Source organism: Cryptomeria japonica, chromosome 3 (genome assembly GCF_030272615.1).
Source record: "Cryptomeria japonica chromosome 3, Sugi_1.0, whole genome shotgun sequence".
Classification (NCBI taxonomy): domain Eukaryota; kingdom Viridiplantae; phylum Streptophyta; class Pinopsida; order Cupressales; family Cupressaceae; genus Cryptomeria; species Cryptomeria japonica.
The window spans coordinates 948,847,053-948,865,714 of NC_081407.1; the positions used below are offsets into that span (position 1 = coordinate 948,847,053).

Here is an 18,662-nt window from a genome sequence, read left to right on the forward strand (position 1 = left end):
CATTGTCACTTCATTAGCAAGTTGGTTGAAGATGGATCTGTGGACTTGCAATATGTTCCTACAGAGGACCAAACTGCAGATATCCTCACCAAGTCCCTACTTCCTGATAAGTTTGTTAAGTTTAGGGGGCCCCTTGGTGTAATAGATAGATTGACCATTAAGGGAGGGTATTAGAATAATATCTTCAGTATATTTGTTTCTATTATGTTTAATGGTCAATATATTGTAAATCTTGTATAATTAGTTTCTTTCTAATTCTAACGATCGTTTCTTATTACAAACATAGTGTCTTGTAACTCTATTTAATGATCGCTTTGATCATTAGTAAATACATCAAATTTTTACCAATTACATTTGTAATAGTTCAGCTAAGGAGGCTCTGATGTAGCCAAGCCTGAGGATAAATCCACAGTTTATTACTATGGAATTAGACAAGTAGAATTCTACTCTAATGCATCCTGAAGTAGAATTGCTTGTCCTAATTGAAGAGTTGTTGCAGAAGGAATCAAGAGAGGACACTCAGTTCTGGACACAATTTGGAACTCGATGGACTAAACCTCAGTACACTACTTTGACTAAGAATCTGCAAGATGAATCGAATAAAGTGATTTGGAATAAGGTCTAGAAGGAAAATTCTAAAATCTCAGCAGTAGCAGCAAAGCAGGCTGATTTGCCCATCATTGAAGTCATTAGTGACAATTCAGAACTGATTGCATTCTTGGAGCAAGATATTTTCCATGATTGGGACCATGTGAGCAGGATATGCTTACGTGACAGAGGGGGTAGCTAAAGGATCTGCTTCAGCTGACTTCCAAGGATCTTGGTTATATTGGTTCAGAGGGAGTAGAACATGTCGAGACGGTTTCTCTAATGATCAGGAAATTATGGCAATCAGAGGACTATGATTCATGGGATGGAGTTTCATGATACTTGGTGAGCTTGGAATGATGCAGACTCCAACCTTGTATTTCATGAAAGGTCAAAGCATGTGGAGATCAAGTATCACTATGTTAGAGACATGGTGGAAAGGTACGCTATTCACTAATGTATTCTTCCTTTCAAAAGATGTTTTAAAGTGTAAACTCTTGTGATTGCATTTCTCTTTGAGAGAGAATTAAGGAGAAAGCCCTTATCTACACCCTCTGATATGGTTCAAGGTGGATGTCATGTGTGTGACTCCATGACAATTTTGGTTTAGTGCTTGATGAGCCCCTGTGAACATTATTGTGAGGTGACGATCTCTCAATCGTGAACACTTGTACATCTGATCATTATCATAAGGTGACGATCTTACGATATTGATTGATCACACCATTCATAATGGTTTATATCTCTAGTAGTAATATCTATGGATAAGCCATAATGGTGGATATTATGAGACGTGATATCCATGGATAAGCCATAATGGTGGATATTACATAAAGAGATATTCATGGTGGATTTCATGTGACATGAAATCCGTGGACATATCATGTAGTAATATCTTTAGATATACCATAATGGTGGATATCATGTGGAGTGATATCTACGGATAAGCCATAATGGTGGATATTACTTGAGGAAATATCTATGGTGAATATCACATGAAGTGATATGGGATAAGCCATAATGGTTGATATGTCGTGAGGTGATATATATGAATAAACCATAATGGTTGATATCACGTGAGGTGATATATCTCCTTTCCACATATGTATGTAGCCATTGTGGTCAAAACATCATGATGAGGTAATGTGATATCACAATGAGGTGATAAGCTTCCTGCTTGCTCATGAGTATAGTCATTGTGTTGGTCATCTCGATGAGGTGATATGTCTTGTGCAGCTAGAAGTATCCTCCCTAGCTGAGAGGGAGTGTTGAAATTGGTAGCATCGGTCATCACTTCCAGCCTAAGGAAGACAAATATGTAAGTGGCCTAATTGGCCTAATCGACTAAGAGGGGGTGTTGATGCTATGGTCGGATTCCTTTAGGCCGACATAGACAACATGAAGATAATATTACATATGAGAGATAATATAATTATATTATATTATTATTATGAGATAATATAATTATATTAACATGATAATATAATTATATTATAATAATTATTATATTAATATTAATAATATAATAATTGGAGACCAACTTGAAAGAGTGGTGACCCTTGGTGAAGGGGCACCACTGATAGGTATAAAGGAAGAATAAATCTTCCTCTCTAAAGCGATTGATGTTAGAATAATATATAAAGAATGCGTATACCACATTTCAACACCACCAAAAACAAACCCTATAAATGCAATTTTCTTTATATATTGCAGTCGTGCAACCTATTTTGACCACTACTGCAATTTTTAGCACCACTGGAGAGAGAAAAGGGAACAGAGGAACATGAAAAAAGGTGTGACTGCAAATTTGAGCAAACAGAGGTAGGGGTCTTCAAAGATAATTGTTTGACTAATGTACTAAAGTATAGAATTGCCTGCCGTGAAAAATATTTGTTTATGTTTCAAGTGCATTGTCTATGTTTTCTACAATTTTTTACCCCGTAAGATATATTTACAGATTAGAAATTGTGGTATACCATGATCTTCTTTAATGTTGGGAATATTTGACTTCATTTGACTAAGTTTTCTTCAATTTAATTAAGTTTTCCTTAAATCCCAGATGTTTTCTTCACCTTCTTTAGCCAAAACAAAAACAATTAACACATCAAATTTGGTTGCCTCTTCTACAGTCTCCAATTCTTAACCAGTTAGTTGTGTTCCATGAGTCATATTCATAAATGATAAAAATTTAAGAAAGACAAACTGGCTCCACTACCCTCAAAGGGTATTCTAAATTATCTTGTCACATTTGTAGCTGTATTAGGGAGCATCATCACTCCATTGTGATGACTTTCAATGTCTCTTACATAAACTGCAAATGATTAAAGATCACAAATTGTTCCCTTGATTGTAGATTGTTTCTCATGTTGTTTGTGGTCAACATGCACACGCAATAAAGTCTCAAATCTTCTGCCTACCATTCTTCTGAAAAAGTGGATTATATCAAAACACCAATATCATTTAACTATTAAGGAAAGATACTGTGAAACATTTGTTGGGGTGTTCTTTTGTAGATTGGTAAAACTTAGGAAAATATATTTGTGGATGGAAATCATTTTTTGGGGTTAGCAAATAACAGAGCAGAAGAGTGGCTACAGCCACAACAGTAAGCACGTTAAAATCTAAATGGACGATGGAGAGAGAATAAGCTTTCATTAATAAATAGGTTCCAAAAAATTACCACTCTATTACAAAATAATATTATTGATCTGCTGGTTTCTTCATGTCCCCTAGTCCTTTTTAGGCAAAGTTCATCAAACATTTTGCCAGTTGCTAGTTTATTCCAAAAACCTTTTATGTTTGCCAATTTAATATAAATATTCTCTTAAATGTATATTAAAAGATTTATTTTCTTGCAATTGGCCAAACCTATGAAATTGATATTTTGGCATCCAAAATGGTTTTCCTAGACTGCTAAACCCTTAAGTTGCTGATTCAGGTTTGGGTTTGGCAGTTCACTTTTTTCCACAGGTTTGATATGGTTGGGTTTGGCTGTAATATACACAATTAATGACATAACACAGCTGATAATTGATAATTCAATGTCAAATGTTAAAGAACACAGTAGAAAACTTGCATCCCTGAGCGACAAGTAGATATGGAGTTTCAGGTGCGTAAGGAATGAAGGTAGTTTTGCTTTCATATTGTGTTGTGACTTTTAGGGTTGATATGCAATATCAGACGGAAAACAATACAATCTATGTAGAGACTTTCTGCATTACAATCTACGCAATGCCAGCTCTATCATGCACTCCCAAGCTCTACCCAAAATCTTGTCAAATCAAGTACATCAGCCATATAAAATGGTTTACCCAATACCAGATAGAAAATAAGTTTCCACACTTGCTCTAAAAATGATTTCATATTTGTATGAGGCCATTGATAAGGCCAAGGAATTGATGAGGGGTATGATGGAAAATAATAGGTACAAATATATGCCATTATGGGACATGATTGATAAAAGATGGGATCAACAAATGCACTTTCCTCTCTATGCTACAAGATACTATCTCAATCCAATGTTGTTCTATAACACTTCATTCAGACATGATGATGTTGAGATCATGCGAGGCTTGTTCATATGAATGGAGAAAATGTTCCCTACCACAAAACAATTGCAGGCAGCTATGATAAAGTTGCCAATGTACAAGCAAGCAGGGATTTTCTCTTACCTAAAGCTACCCCAAAAGGCGGGAAGACCTTCCAACAAGGTAGACTCTATAAACTTATGACAATGTCTCTATTTTGTGGACATGTATATTAAATTTGTCAATATTTTAAGAGATTCTTACATGATATCATCTCCATATAATGTGTTCTTCAATGCAAGAGTGAGATTCTTCTGGTCATGAAACCAATTGGATGGCAAGATGCATTTTGAGCCAGTTACTTGTGAGTGTACTTGGAGTGTTTTTTAACATGCATTCCAAAAAACGCAACCACCTAACACAACAATGAATGAATGGCTTGGTGTTTGTTTACCACAACCTCGGCTTGAAGCCAAAGAAAGCCCAAGGTTGAACTTTTGATATACTTATAGTAGGTTGAAATTATATTCATTATGTTATTCACTTGTAAGGCCAAAACTAATTTCTACATGGACAAAAACAAGTACTATTGAGGATGCTGAGCCAATTGACCTTGATGAGATTGATTCGGAATCTAAGTGGATTGCTGCTGATGATGAAATTCTTGAGCCTGAGGATTTTGAAATCTTACCAGAGGCCAATTTGATATACTTATAGTAGGTTGAAATTATATTCATTATGTTATTCACTTGTAAGGCCAAAACTAATTTCTACATGGACAAAAACAAGTACTATTGAGGATGCTGAGCCAATTGACCTTGATGAGATTGATTCGGAATCTAAGTGGATTGCTGCTGATGATGAAATTCTTGAGCCTGAGGATTTTGAAATCTTACCAAAGGCCAATTTGGATCCTAGTGATATTGAACAACTTGGAGGAGGCTCTTACCCAGGAGCTTCATCAAGACCTGCAGCCCTCTAGCATAGCACTATTTGTAGTAGCAAGTCATTGGCTACATTTAATTTTTTGGAATTTTGTACTTAGTTTATAGGTTAACTTTGTACATGATACAAATAATATTGTGATTCACATTTTGTCAACTATCACCATCTACTTATATTTATGCATTGTCAACAATTCATGTGTTAAACTCTATTTTTTTTACTCTATACATCTCTATGCTATGGAAATGCCATTCAATTTCAGAAAAAAAAATATAGTCCCTTTTTCTACAATATTCTATTTTTTTAATCCATTTTTTCCCAAATATTTTCAAAAGATTTAAATTTTGAACTTTTGGTTTGCCAATTTTTGGGGCTATGCTCCAAACTACACATTCATAGTTTAAAAAAAAAGTATGAAGTGCACCTTTTGGGGACAACAATAGTAAAAAGTTTCTCCCAAAAAAATTTAAAAATTGTTGGCATTGAGGAAAACTTTTTAGCAATAAACATAGTAAAAAGCTCCTCCAAAACAATAAAGAGGTCATCTTTCAAGGATGAAATTGCCATGGCTGGATACTCAAGTTCATTTGTTTAGCATGTCATCATGACTAAAAAATTTAGAGAATTTTCAAAATATTTGCCAGGTTCGAAACATAGGAAAATCTTTATTAGAACCATCCAAAGTCATCTATCCAGAAGTCTATTTTTAACCTAAACTATTTTTAGCAATCACCTTTTTGGCTTTTTCATAGGAAAGGGCAAATTTTGGGACTTGTTATTTTTAGGTGGTATTATTTTTTAGTGTCTCTAATTTTAGCACAAGGAACTTTTTCAGGAGTTCGCTATTTTTAATCTCTTGCCATGCGAAAGACGTGACTTCTAAGGGATGAATTGTAATAATTTTAATCATCAATTGAGCTAGCAATCACAAATATTGGAATGGAAGTTAGTGGATAAAATTAATTTGCAATAAAAGTAAAACGTGCATTCATGTAATCAAACTAATCAAGGTAGAAGTAGCAAATAATTTCCTCCTTTATTTTCATGCAATGCTTTCTAAAAAATATAAATAAATGTTATTTTTGCACTTAATCCCCAATGATAATTCTCACACCTACATATTGTCTCTAAGTTGCTATTCATTGAGTACTCAATCTTTCAATTAAATCTAGAATTTGTCATCCAATAGAATTTACTGCGTCTATTTCACTTCTAAATTACTGTTGATGTGTTTTCACCTTATATTATTATGCTTTTATAAATGAGAAATTAATAAATATAGAAATCTTTGAATTGTTGTAGGTGTTAGGTCAATAGTTGTAACTTTGAATGCAATTATCACGTTTTAACCTATTTTATCCTCCTATTGTACTTGCATTGTTTAGCTTTTGTTTCTAGCTAATTAGCGCAAGTGACTAGTCTTGAAATTTATTTTTAAGACAAAAACATAAAATCCTTTGTCTAGTGTTTGGTAAAGCATTTCAACCATTTACAGTAGGCAACCCCAATAAAGATGCACATTAATAGTTTATTCTGCCTGAATGTGAAATCCTGAAAAAAACATTGTAAAATTTGTAAGTTGCAAGTACATATTGTTCATAGTAGATTAATTTTCATTTTAATGGGAGCTTCCTCTTCTAATTTGAAAAGCAATTGTACTGCACATCTTTTCCATTTTGTGTTGCACTGAGAGGTGCGAATTAAAACATTGACATGTACAAGACAATGTTTTTCTGTGGAAAGGCAGATTTGTCTTAATTCTTTGATCACCAAGATGGCATACCCATCCCTATCTTTGCTAGACCTAAACATATAGAACTCTGGAATTAATTAGTGAACTAAGAAAATTTTGGAAATGTCATCTAAGATCTTCAAAGTTTGAAGTTAATTTGTCTCTTTACCTGTCAATTTATACTCTATTCAGTAACTAGAAAAGCTTCAAGAAAGAAACAATGGACATGGGTCAAGACAAAAAGCCAGTAAACTGTGACAACTAGAACTTAACAACTAGTCTCTATACTGTATGAAACACATTATTTGGAAGATATACACCCCATATACTCTATCATAATAGAAGTAGAACAATATAAAAGAATACACAAGAAAAGGAGATAGTACATAATAATCCATTACCCACAATGGTAACCAACTTTCAAAGGAGTAGAGCTTTGGCTTGAACATGGGACCAGGATCACATGATAACCAACCAGTCGACAAATCCTGTATTTTTTCATCAGTGAACTTATAAGCATTCCATATCATTATACCAGATAGAAAATACGAAAACTTCCATTTTGTAAGAGATGAACTATTGATGAATATTTCAGTGCATTAAGTAGCATCACCTTGCGTGGGCAAGTCAACCACTGAAAACGTCCCAGTAAATTTGCCAGCTAAAAAGCACAGTTCAAAGTTAAGTTTACATTAGAGATAAAGGAACTCAAATCTCTATTTAAGCAATCTGGTAATGCCCTTGATTAAAATCTTATCAGGTGAGGCCTTAAGATTGTCATCTCAAAAAATCAAATGCTTGCTTTAAAATTAAGGAGAAAAAACCAAAACTGTAAGGATTGTTATCAAGCCATTTATGTAAATCATAATGAAAATCAGAAGAATGTAGCAATCTAAGAGCTTTCATATGGAGGAATTGTATCACAAAATATATAAAACATAATATAAAAGTAAAAAATAGAGACGATTGTAGTAACAACCAGAAAAGCAGAAATTATAGTTGTCACAGATGCTCCAATGAATCCCTCCCAAGTCTTCTTTGGAGAAAGTTTAATTAAAGGTGTTCGTCCAAAGAAAAACCCAAAAAAGTAAGCTGCAATGTCATTGATGACAATCAGTGAAGCTGGCAATAGAAACCTGCAACCAAATAGAATGAAAAGTTAAAAATAAGTGCACATCCAATCAGACAGTATGGCATACAACAGTAAATAAATCTCAGTTAAAATTAAAAAAACATATACAACTCTACCAAAAAAACAGGGCACAATTGCAATAATTGTTGGGAAACACCAATAATAAAGTGCCCTGCATGCTTCTTGCATCAGCAAAGACAGAAAATATGTAAATGTTCATCAATAGGGAGCAAGGGCTAGAAGGTCAGGCACATTCTTTTGCTCCAAACTATGGACACATCAGAAGGAAGAAAAAATGAAATTATATTAATGTCGCAATTAACTAAAATAAGTCAATCTGACTCGAACTAAGTTGCCGCATTGGGTACGGATACAGGAACAGGTACATGGGTATGAAACGCTGGTATGGCAGAAATGTTTTTGGGGGTCGGGTACATTTTCGGTACGTTCATACAATTTTATTATGTATATATACAGCTAAAAAAATGAAATTAAGTTTAGAATGTCATATATCAATACATATGCTAAACAAAACCATTGCAAATCTCAAACTTTAAAACATAACATATTAATTTAAATTCAGTTTTCGATATCAAATTTTTTGGGAGGGTTGGGTATGTTTTCAGTACATTCCATACAAAATCACACACACACATATATAGCTAAAAAATAGAATTAAGTTTAGAATGTCATAAACCAATACATATGCTAAACAAAACCATTACAAATTTCAAACTAGAATCTCAAGATAGCTAAGTTCTGAATTCACTAATCACCACTATAGGTCTTAAGAATATCAAAAAGATCAAACTAGAATCACTAAACATTTTAAAAACATTTCAACATCTAAAAACATGAACCCCGAACACACCCACAAGAGATTCTTTTCAGATTCCGATTCCGGTACGTTTCGTACCTGGAATTGCTCAAAAAATTCCACGATTCAGCAACTTAGGACTCGAAAGTACCTTCAATAATAATGCAAAAGGTGTCTTAACTGGTATTCCATCTACCAAAAGTAATGTAGAAGCTTACAATGGAATGTAATTCTAAGAGAAGGAAAACCCTTAAAAAGTGCACACAGAAATGGAAGCAGGAGTTTGGAAATCCAAACTTAGAACATAAAAAGAGCTTCTCCACAAATAGAGAAACCACAAAACATAGTTTAAAATTAGAGAAAGAATAAGCGAAAGCAGTAAAGGTAAAAGAGGTAAGGGCAGAGAACGCGAGGGCATAAACCTCAATCTGGTGGTGTGCAGGGAGAATGGCAGAATCGTTGAAAGGAAGGAGCCCCAAAGGGGAGCTTGCAAGCTAGGGCATCTTTTTGTTGAAGTGGAGCAGAGATCTTCTCACAGAGCGGCAAAAGGGTTTAATGCTAAGATTGTCATGGGGAATGTTAATGTCTCCATAGCAGGAGTACAGAACATAGCCATACCGAATGCTCTGCTCAATTTGAAGGTAAAACGGTTGAAGCAAACAGTGGTTATTGCCAAATTCATTGGCATTTGGCCCACGATGGCTCAGACTAAAACTTGGTGCGCCCTTTCCTGGAAAGGTTCAAATCCACTCATCAGCTTATTACTGCAAGGGTTCATCCAAATTGTGTTTCCTTCAAAATTGGAGAGTGATCGCGCCTTGAGAGGTGACCCATGGTTTATGAGGCATGAGAGGCTATTAATTAGGGCTTGGTCCCCCGATTTCATTCCGTAGGACGAGTGTTAGTTTTTAGTGATCAGATTAGCAGTATAGAACATAAAATCCGAATGCAAAGTAAATCATACACATAACACACATGTACCCTGGGAAAACCTCCCTCTTGGAGGAAAAACCCAGCAACCAAAGATCTCAGATCTGATTAGATTAGGTATAGCAGCAGATTACATTACTGCCCTTCTAGGGCATACAAAGAACTTATTTGAATCACAGTTCAGGTCAGATTTGAACAATCGCCCAAATTGTTGATTGCAGATCATGTGAGGGAGTTCGCTTGCCCTAGAACAGATGTAGCACCGCCTGAAGTAAGTTCAGCAGCGTTGGAGCAGGATCGGCAGCCTTGGGGCAGGCTTGACAGACCTAGGAGCAGGTTTGGCAGACCTAGGAAGATGTTCCCCCAGCTAGAAGACAATTTTGCTGACTTCAGAATGTAGTTCGCTGATCTTTTGGAGCAGAACAGATCGCATTAAGGCAGATGATATTCGCTTATGTTATGTAACTTGTGACCTCAAGTCACTTCCTTTATATATATGCCCTTAACCCTTATGCCTTGGGCGGCTTTGGCGCCAAATTACAAATTCACAAGTTACATTATAGGGTCAGACCCATTTATAACCACAAGTTACATTCGCCATTATAGGGTCAGACCAATATCACAAGTTACATTGGTTAGGACCTGACCAATAACACTTTACAAGTTACATATTAATAGGTCCTGACCTATTGAATTTACAAGTTACACAATACCTCAAATAGGCCCATACACAATAAATTTTAAGGCCGAAGGCCACATTAAAATTTACCAAGCTAGGTCGGCCCAATCAAGGGATACGACCTAGCTACATTTTCAACAAGGAGCAAATATGAAAAGTCCCTATGTAGCTTAGGTTATCTAGATTGCCGCAAGAACTCTGTTCAGAAGAGAATTATGAGTTGATTCGTAATTTGTTGGGCAGCTATATCAAAAGCGAGCAGATATTGATCAATGGCAAACCATTAGCGGGAATAAGGTTATGCTTCTAGGTGGATCTCACCCTACTGACTCAACTATCAATTCAGCTCTCCTCGGCATTGGGGATGTGGATACAAGCAATGGACTATGAGGGATTGCCTATTCAATGCTTCAAATGCACGAGAATAGGGCACAAGGCCAAGGTGTGTGTGGGAAATGGTACATTTTTGACAAATAAGATCACAACTAGGCCTTCCACTACAAATGACAATACTGATGCAAAAAATTTAGAGGTGCATGCTGGAGAAAACAGCAACAAATTGAAAGCCCTAACGGTGGCTACAGGGCGCATAGCTTAGGAGTGTGTTGGTCCCAACATTGATATGGGCGAGACAGGCAATAGTGTGCATCTAGAGAAGCCCAATGAGGAGATTTCAGGTGTGCTCCATGAACTAACCAAATCAATTGTCAGCAAAGCACAACCCCAATGTCGAGCAAATAGTGATTCTTCCTCTATGCCAAAGGAAGGAGAGATTCTTAAAAATGTGGTGGTGAAGCTTAAGGATGCAGAGGGCACAACTAAAAAAGGAGTAGGAAGCCAATTGCATGCGATGGTATTAGATTTTGTAAGGTTATAGGAGGCAAGGTCGACACTAGATCATGATGATGATCAAGAGATTGAATGGACCATAGCTACCAAGAAAACAAAGAAATTTGGAGGTAGGACTACCCTTACAATGGACACAGGTGGTGCTAATAGCAAGGGAAGGAAGTCAAAAGTAAGGCCAAGTCAAAGGCACGTGAAAATCTGGAGAATGGCTCTCAAGCATCAATTAGGAAGTATGTTAATGCTGGAGGCAAGCACTTCCCTATTTCGGGTTTTAATGAAGGTTCTCAATTGGAACATCAAGGGGCTTAATGGCCTTGAGAAACATCGTTTTCTTGAACAATTGATCATTACGAAGGTTCCTAATATTATGCTTATCCACGAAACCAAAATGGAGGAAGAAAAATTCAAAGAATTGATAACTAAGATATAGGCTAATGGTGATGGTGTGGCTATTGATTTGATTGGTTTTGTTGGTGGTCTAGCTTGCCTGTGGAACAAGTACAAAACTATTGATGCTCTCATAGAAGTAAAGCAATACTGTTTGTCTGTTAGTTGCAGGAATCTGAAGGATAGCAGTTCTATGATGATTTCTAATGTGTATGGGCCTACTACAAAACTAGAGCATGTGGAATTCTAGGACTATCTTAGGAACTTTAAAGGCCTTCACCGTAAGGGAAATTCGATTGTTGGGGATGATTTCAATGCCACCTTGGCACCTAAGGACAAAATGGGAGGGAGGATTCAAGAAAGATGCGAGTCTTTGGGCTTCTAGATGTTGAAATAGTAGCTAGCTCGGATACCTATCTATTGTATTTTAATGTTGTCAATGACAATTAAAATACACATGTATTATCTATTATGTAAATTGAACTTAGGGCTGGGCCCAAATACATGTAACTTGTAATTATGTCTTGTTATAATGTAACTTGTGGATAGGACAGGCCCTACAAATGTAACTTGCAATTTGGTCTCACCCTAATTGGGCGATGTAACTTGTGGTCCTATACTGAATGTAACTTGTAGATAGGGTAGACCCAAATGTAACAATTAACTATGTTTTGGGCTGGGCTCAATTGTAACGTGGTGGCTATTGGGCTGGACCCAATACCTAACGTGGGAAAATGTATAATATTAATTATTTATCTTGCAAGCCGACTTGAGGATGTTTAGCGCCAAAAGGATGGTATATAATCCACTTGAAGATGAAGTCATTTATACAATCATTCTTAGCAAATGCAATCTGCTCTCCTACACTTTAGCGAACTCTTCACTTGTGCGAATTCAGTCAAGGATATTGTTGGGCGAAGTTGTCAAGATCTTCTGCAATTCTGCTCCAGCCTATTGTTGTCATCTACTGCTGATCCTCTCTTTTCGTCATCTACTGTTGATTAGGGCTACATCCTTCATTACCTTGTCAACTTGCTGTTTGGACAGCAATCTGAGATAAGTTTGCTATATTGTAATTGCCTACAATTGAGATAATACATATCATATTTAAGGCTAGGTTTTTCACCTCCAAGAGGGAGGTCTTCCCAGGGTATTAGCGTCTTGTGTCTTGTGTTTTATTACTATTACTGTTTATTCACAGTCTGATTATAATTAATTGGGTTAGTTTAACATCTGATTGCTTGAAATTAACACTAGAGACTATCAGATGATCTTGCTTTGGCTTTCTGGTATGAAAATCCAAACTTTGATCGCTTAGTTGGTGATTGGTGGAAAACTGAAATCAGAAGGTGTAAGAGTTTTATTGTGGAGAGGAAGTTGCAAGAAGTCAAGAGGAAGGCCAAATCGTGGAATAAAGAGTTTTGGGGGGATTTGTTTGACAAAAAAGTAAAGAGAGAAAACGAATTGAAGGAGGTTGTGGGGGCAATTGTCAAGCGTGACTGAAATCAGGGGGTGTAAGAGGTTTATTGTGGAGAGGAAGGCCAGATCATGGAATAAGGAGTTTTTGAGGGATTTGTTTGACAATAATGAAAAGATAGAAAACGAGTTAAAGGAGGTTGAGAGAGCAATTGCCAAGCATGACTTTAATCAAGCCTAAAGGGAGAAAGAGACCAAGTTAATGGAGAACTTTAACTAAGTGTTAAGAATGGAGGAAATACTCTGGCACCAAAAATCCAAGGTCAAGTGGCTCAAGGTATTAGAATTATATTGGCAAATCTTACTATTAATGGTCAATAATGTATATTTAGGTAGATTAGATTTTTTCTAATTTTGCTATCAAATATCAATTGTTTCTTTAGGAAACAGCAGCAATGTAATTGCCTATATGTACATTTCATTCTTTCAATAACAAACAAGCAATTACCATTGTTTAACATGGTATCAAAGCAGGAATAAAACAATGAAAAACTTTGTAATTCTAAAAATTTCTTCAACTAAGTTTTTTAGTGAAAATTTTTTCAAGAGTTTTTTCTCTGCACTCATTTGTGTGGTTCCGTTGAACTTTTGTGGATCGTTTCTGTTCAAAACCCACAAAGGGCTTCTGATTCTGAGAATTTGAAAAGGGATGCAGAAGATTGTGCTTTTTTTTTTTGCAAATTCATGGGTAGATTTCTTTTTGCCACACGGGTTTCTAAAGGGTCGTGGGTCCGCAACTGCTCGCATCGTGTTTTGACACCTACCTTCGACGTCTTTGTCTACCTTTCTGCCTCCGTTTGATGACACCCTATGTTTTCTTTTTGCGCATGCAAGAGGGAATTTTCACTTCTGCTACTTGTGATTGGTTCTTACTTCCATTTTGCACGAACTTTTTTCTATTCATGTCTCCTTTGTTCACGTGAATAATTCATGTTTTCTCCTGTTATTCCCACGTGATCTCCTTGCATCGGGCTTGTGCTTGTGTCCGCGTGGTTTCAGCTCGCAGGTTTCTGGCTCGAAGGTTTTCCTCCCATGAATTGACTTCTTGTGCTTTTTTTTGCAGACGTTCACAACTTTCTGTCAACCCTCATTCTATGATGGGAGCTTTGTCTGTTCTTTTTTTCCGCAACCAAGTTCTCTCAACCTGGATTTCTCACAGGTTTGTTCTTGCCTACGACCTAGACCCAACCTAGGGCATTTTGCATTTAATTTGTGTATCTTGAGATTTGTGCCTCCAAAGTCTATGCTAGGTCTTCAAACCTATTTTTCTGCCTTGGGATTTGTACCTGCATTTTGAATCTTTTTGAGTATTGGGATCTGTACCACAAATTTTGTGCAATCAACATTTGACTGTCATTTCACCCATTTTCAGCCTCTTATGTTTACCTCATTTCTTGTGCCTCGAAAAGCATGAAAGATGGCATCTTTGACCAACATAATGTTGGAACACAGTTAGAAGCTCAACGGCCGCAACTACAACACGTGGAAGCGCCAAATGATGACCATATTTGAATATCATCGTCTTGATGCACTTGTTTTGGGTACAGAAACTCGTCCTACAACAATTGGACAGGACCAAGACAAATTTGATGAGCACAACGAGGAAGCCATGATGCTCATCAAACTTTTAGTTACTGATGATCAACTGCCTCAAGTGTCGTCAAGCAAGATAGCTACAGAGATCTAGACTCATTTGAAGGATCTCCATGAAACATCAAACAAGATTCGTGTATTCTTTTTGAAGAACCATAATGATGCCTGAAAAGACATCTCTACAAGAGTATCTAATGAAGATCAAGGAAATTTGTGATCAGTTGGAGGCAATTGGTCGAAATATGGAGGAAGACGATATGGTGGTCATAACTCTGAAAAGTCTACCAAAATCTTATGAGAGCTTCATTGAGACGCTCAACTTACATCAACAAATGTTGACTTGAAATTTCCTAATCTTTGCAACAAACTTCTGCACCAGGATCGATGGAGACAGCAGTTTGGTAACAAAGCTAGTTCGTCCTCCACAGAATAGACTTTCACAGCAAAATCCTCTGCTAAGGAAAAATAGATGTATACTCAATGTATACTATGTTCCAAGCATGGAACTCACCCTCCTTTTTGTTAGTCAAATTATGAGACTCTCGATTGGATGTGGTATTCAGGACGCATAAATGCAATATTGTTGATTGAGAGACTCGCGCTACAATTGTTGTGGGTATTGAGTATCATGGTTTTTATAGATTTGTTGGCACTGGTGATTCTAAGGAGCATGCCATGGCAGCCAAAAGTTCTTCCATCAGCAACCTCTAGCATCAACAAACACTATCTCTCTCAGATAGTTCGGGAGGGTCTAGTCGTTGGCTTACCTGAGATTCAGACTCAAAATCATGTAGTTTGTGGAGCTTGTCAGGCTAGAAAGCAGTATCGAACTCCATTTTCGAATGGTGATACTTGATGAGCTTCCAAGGTATTACAATTGGTTCATGCAGATATTTGTGGACCAATGAACACTCCTTCAGTTACTGGGTCCAAGTATTTTTTTGTCGCAAAATGTGGGTGTATTTTCTTAAACAAAAGCAAAGGCGTTTAGCAAGTTCCAGAAGTTTAAGGCCTTAGTAGAAAAAGGGTCCGGTCATCATATAATTACTCTTAGGTCAAATAATGGGGGGGAATTTTGTTCTTCTAATTTCTCCAACTTCTGAGAACATCATAGCATCAAGCATCAACTTACCACACCTTACACCCCTCAGCAAAACAGTTTTGTTGAGCAGAGAAACTATACAATAACTGAAATGGCTCGGTTTATGTTGGAACATAGAAGTGTTCCAAAGAAATTATGGGCAAAAGTAGTCTCCACTATTGTCTATCTTCTAAACCAATCTCCTACACAGGCCATTAAGAAGAAGACCCCAAAAGAAGCAGCTGCTGAAAAAACCGAAACCCTCGAGGAGAACTCTGGCACAAATTCCAAGGCACGAATTTCGAGGTTTGGAAGAAACCTAGAAATTAAAATTTCTGCAAACTTACAACCTGAAATTTTTCCTGAAAATAATCAGAAAAAATATAGACTATTTTTTTTCCAAAAAAAAAAACGCAAAAAAAGCGATTGAAACCCTAAGTCGAATGTACAGCATAAACAATGCCCAGAAGACACCAAAATTCCCGATGTCCATAGAATTAGCAGAAATCGCGGATTGTTTTTAAATTCTAAGGCAAATTCACTAGCACAAAATTTGAGGCACGGAAAAAGAGGCACCCAAAAAAATTTGAGACCAACCCAGAAAAGCTCTCAAAAAACCCACCAAGAATCTAAAATCAAAATGCAGATCTAACTGCTCAAAAATCGAGGCACGGAAAGCGATGCACCCCAAAAAATCTGATAACGACCCAGTTGAGGTCTCGATAAACCCACCCAAGAATCTACAACCAAAATAAAATTGACTTGAACTGAAGGGTCAAAACCCTAGTCGAAAATTGCAGAAAGCCTAGGAAAATTTTCAACCTACAAAAAAAAAAAAATCGGCCCAGGAAGAGGAAAAGAACCTCCTCTTTTTTTTTTAAAAAAACAAATTTAAAAAAATCTCTTCAATAAAAACTTCGAAAAATTTTAATAACAAAAACTTTCAAAAATTTTAATTTCCATGCTCTGATACAATGAAAAATAAATTGAATGAATGATTCAATAATCGGATAATTACATTGAACGATATACACACGTATATATAGAGGTTACAAGACGATGTTCTATAAATAGAACTAATCGTTAAAGTGAAATCAAATAAGCTAAAAAGCTTAAAAAGCTAAATATAGCTTAAAAGGCTAAATAATACAAAGCTAACTTAACAAGCTCAATAAGTCAACTAAAAAGCTAAATAGCTAAATAAGTCGACAACTAAGATGACCACTAAAAATAAAAGATGACCATTATAGAAGTTATTAATATTATTTTAACAGTCATGCCAAACAGAAGAGATATACAAATTTTCATTTGCGACTGCCACACGTCAATTGCTCTCTTCAACAATTTTTTGAGGAAAGAATTCTTCAAACTCATGGAAACAAGATGTACTAGCTAATTTATTTTGTTAGGGAGGATGCTCGAGGTGCAAAAATCTCTATAACTAATGATGGTTAATGCAAAGTGGACTCTTAGATAGGAAGAGGTAACAAAGTAAAAAATGTGAAGCAAATTATGGGGTATTGTTCTTGAAGATAGAGGAAATAAGCTACACCTAGACCGACAATGGGCAGTACAAAGAGGGGCTAGTAGGTCAGTTGGTAGACCACTCCAATAGAAAATGATAGGTCCTATCTTCAATTCCTAGCTGATTCTTATGAGTTGTAGCTCAACATGTGGTATCAAAGCTTGTTGGAAGCCTCAAAAACCTACAGTGTGGCTTAAGGTAGGTGGGCTGTTGGAATTAAACTGCATTCAAACCAACAATGGGCTGGCCAAAAGAGGGGCCAACAGCTCAATCGGTAGAGCACTCCAACAGCAAATGGAAGGTATTAGGTTCAAATCCTAGCTGGTCCATATGAATCATCGCTCAACATTGTACAAACCTTAACACTTACGTGAATTTGACTCAGAATAATAGATTGATTCAAAATACCTTTGATGGATAAATCTTCCCCAAAAACAAGCAAAGTTTCATGCCCTAGCTGCTGTTAAAAAAGCAAAAATATAGAAATTTGTGCCCTAGCTGAACAAGATGGTCTAAAAAACTCTCATACACATGATTTTCAAACATGAATCAAAATCATACATCTCTAATAGGTGCAAAATATGATGCAAAAATAGGCATGATTCCCACTTTGCTGGACACAATTTTCACCAAACAATCCACAATTTTTCTCATTAAAATCCATGATTTTTATCAAAAACAAAGTCTGCCATTGTTCAACAACTCTAATCCATGATTTTTAGCATAAAAAGTCTATGATTTTTCCTTGCACAAACTTCACATGATTTTACACAATGAATAAACCCACAATTTTTCACATGAAAAAAAATCGATTTTCAAAGAAACAAATATTAGATTAATATTTGCAAATGGTCAATAATGTATTTTAGGCGTAATCTTAGTTAGATTAGATTCTTTATTTTGTTTCTAGTTATCGAATGTTTCTTTAGGAAACTTCGTCTGTGTAATTGCCTATATGTACATTTGCATTATTTTAATAAAATCGTGCAATTACCATCTTTTCATGGTATCAAATCGGGAATAAAGAATTTTTTTGAAAAAAATATTAATCATCAAATTTTCATATTGAATATTTTAGTGAAAAAATTTCCAAGTTTTCCTTCGTCTTTTTTTTTAGCTCAAAAAATTAGCTCTCATGTTGGCATATACTCATGAAGCTTTTTCGTGGTCTATAATTCGCAATGTTTTATATCGTGTGAGACTGAATGCGTGCGAAGGTTTCTAGCGCCTGTGTTTATGAAGGTTGTCGAAGCTTTCTTCCCCCGCGTGCTATGTCTTCCTCTTGATTTAATGCAACTCGCGCATTTCTATTCCAACCTACAATGGCTTCTTTTCGTGTTTGTTGTTTCTCGGCCCACGCGACGTCTGCAACGACTATGCATTTTCTTCCTTCGTCTATAT

General features: G+C 36.1%; 1 protein-coding gene across 2 annotated transcripts in view; it reads right to left on the bottom strand.

Moving 5' to 3' along the window:
- The window catches only part of LOC131038959 (phosphatidate cytidylyltransferase 1), a 59,567-nt gene that overhangs the window by 17,842 nt on the left and 23,063 nt on the right, over window positions 1–18,662 (bottom strand). The window contains exons 5-7 of one of the 2 annotated variants that reach the window (XM_057971582.2): window positions 7,772–7,928; window positions 7,406–7,453; window positions 7,194–7,280 (exon numbers count right to left, since the gene is read on the bottom strand). In XM_057971582.2, the coding sequence (XP_057827565.1) occupies window positions 7,194–7,280; window positions 7,406–7,453; window positions 7,772–7,928 (292 nt within the window). Of the gene's footprint in view, window positions 1–7,178; window positions 7,281–7,405; window positions 7,454–7,771; window positions 7,929–18,662 lie in introns of both variants that reach the window. The other variant, XM_057971581.2, reaches the window with a different exon arrangement.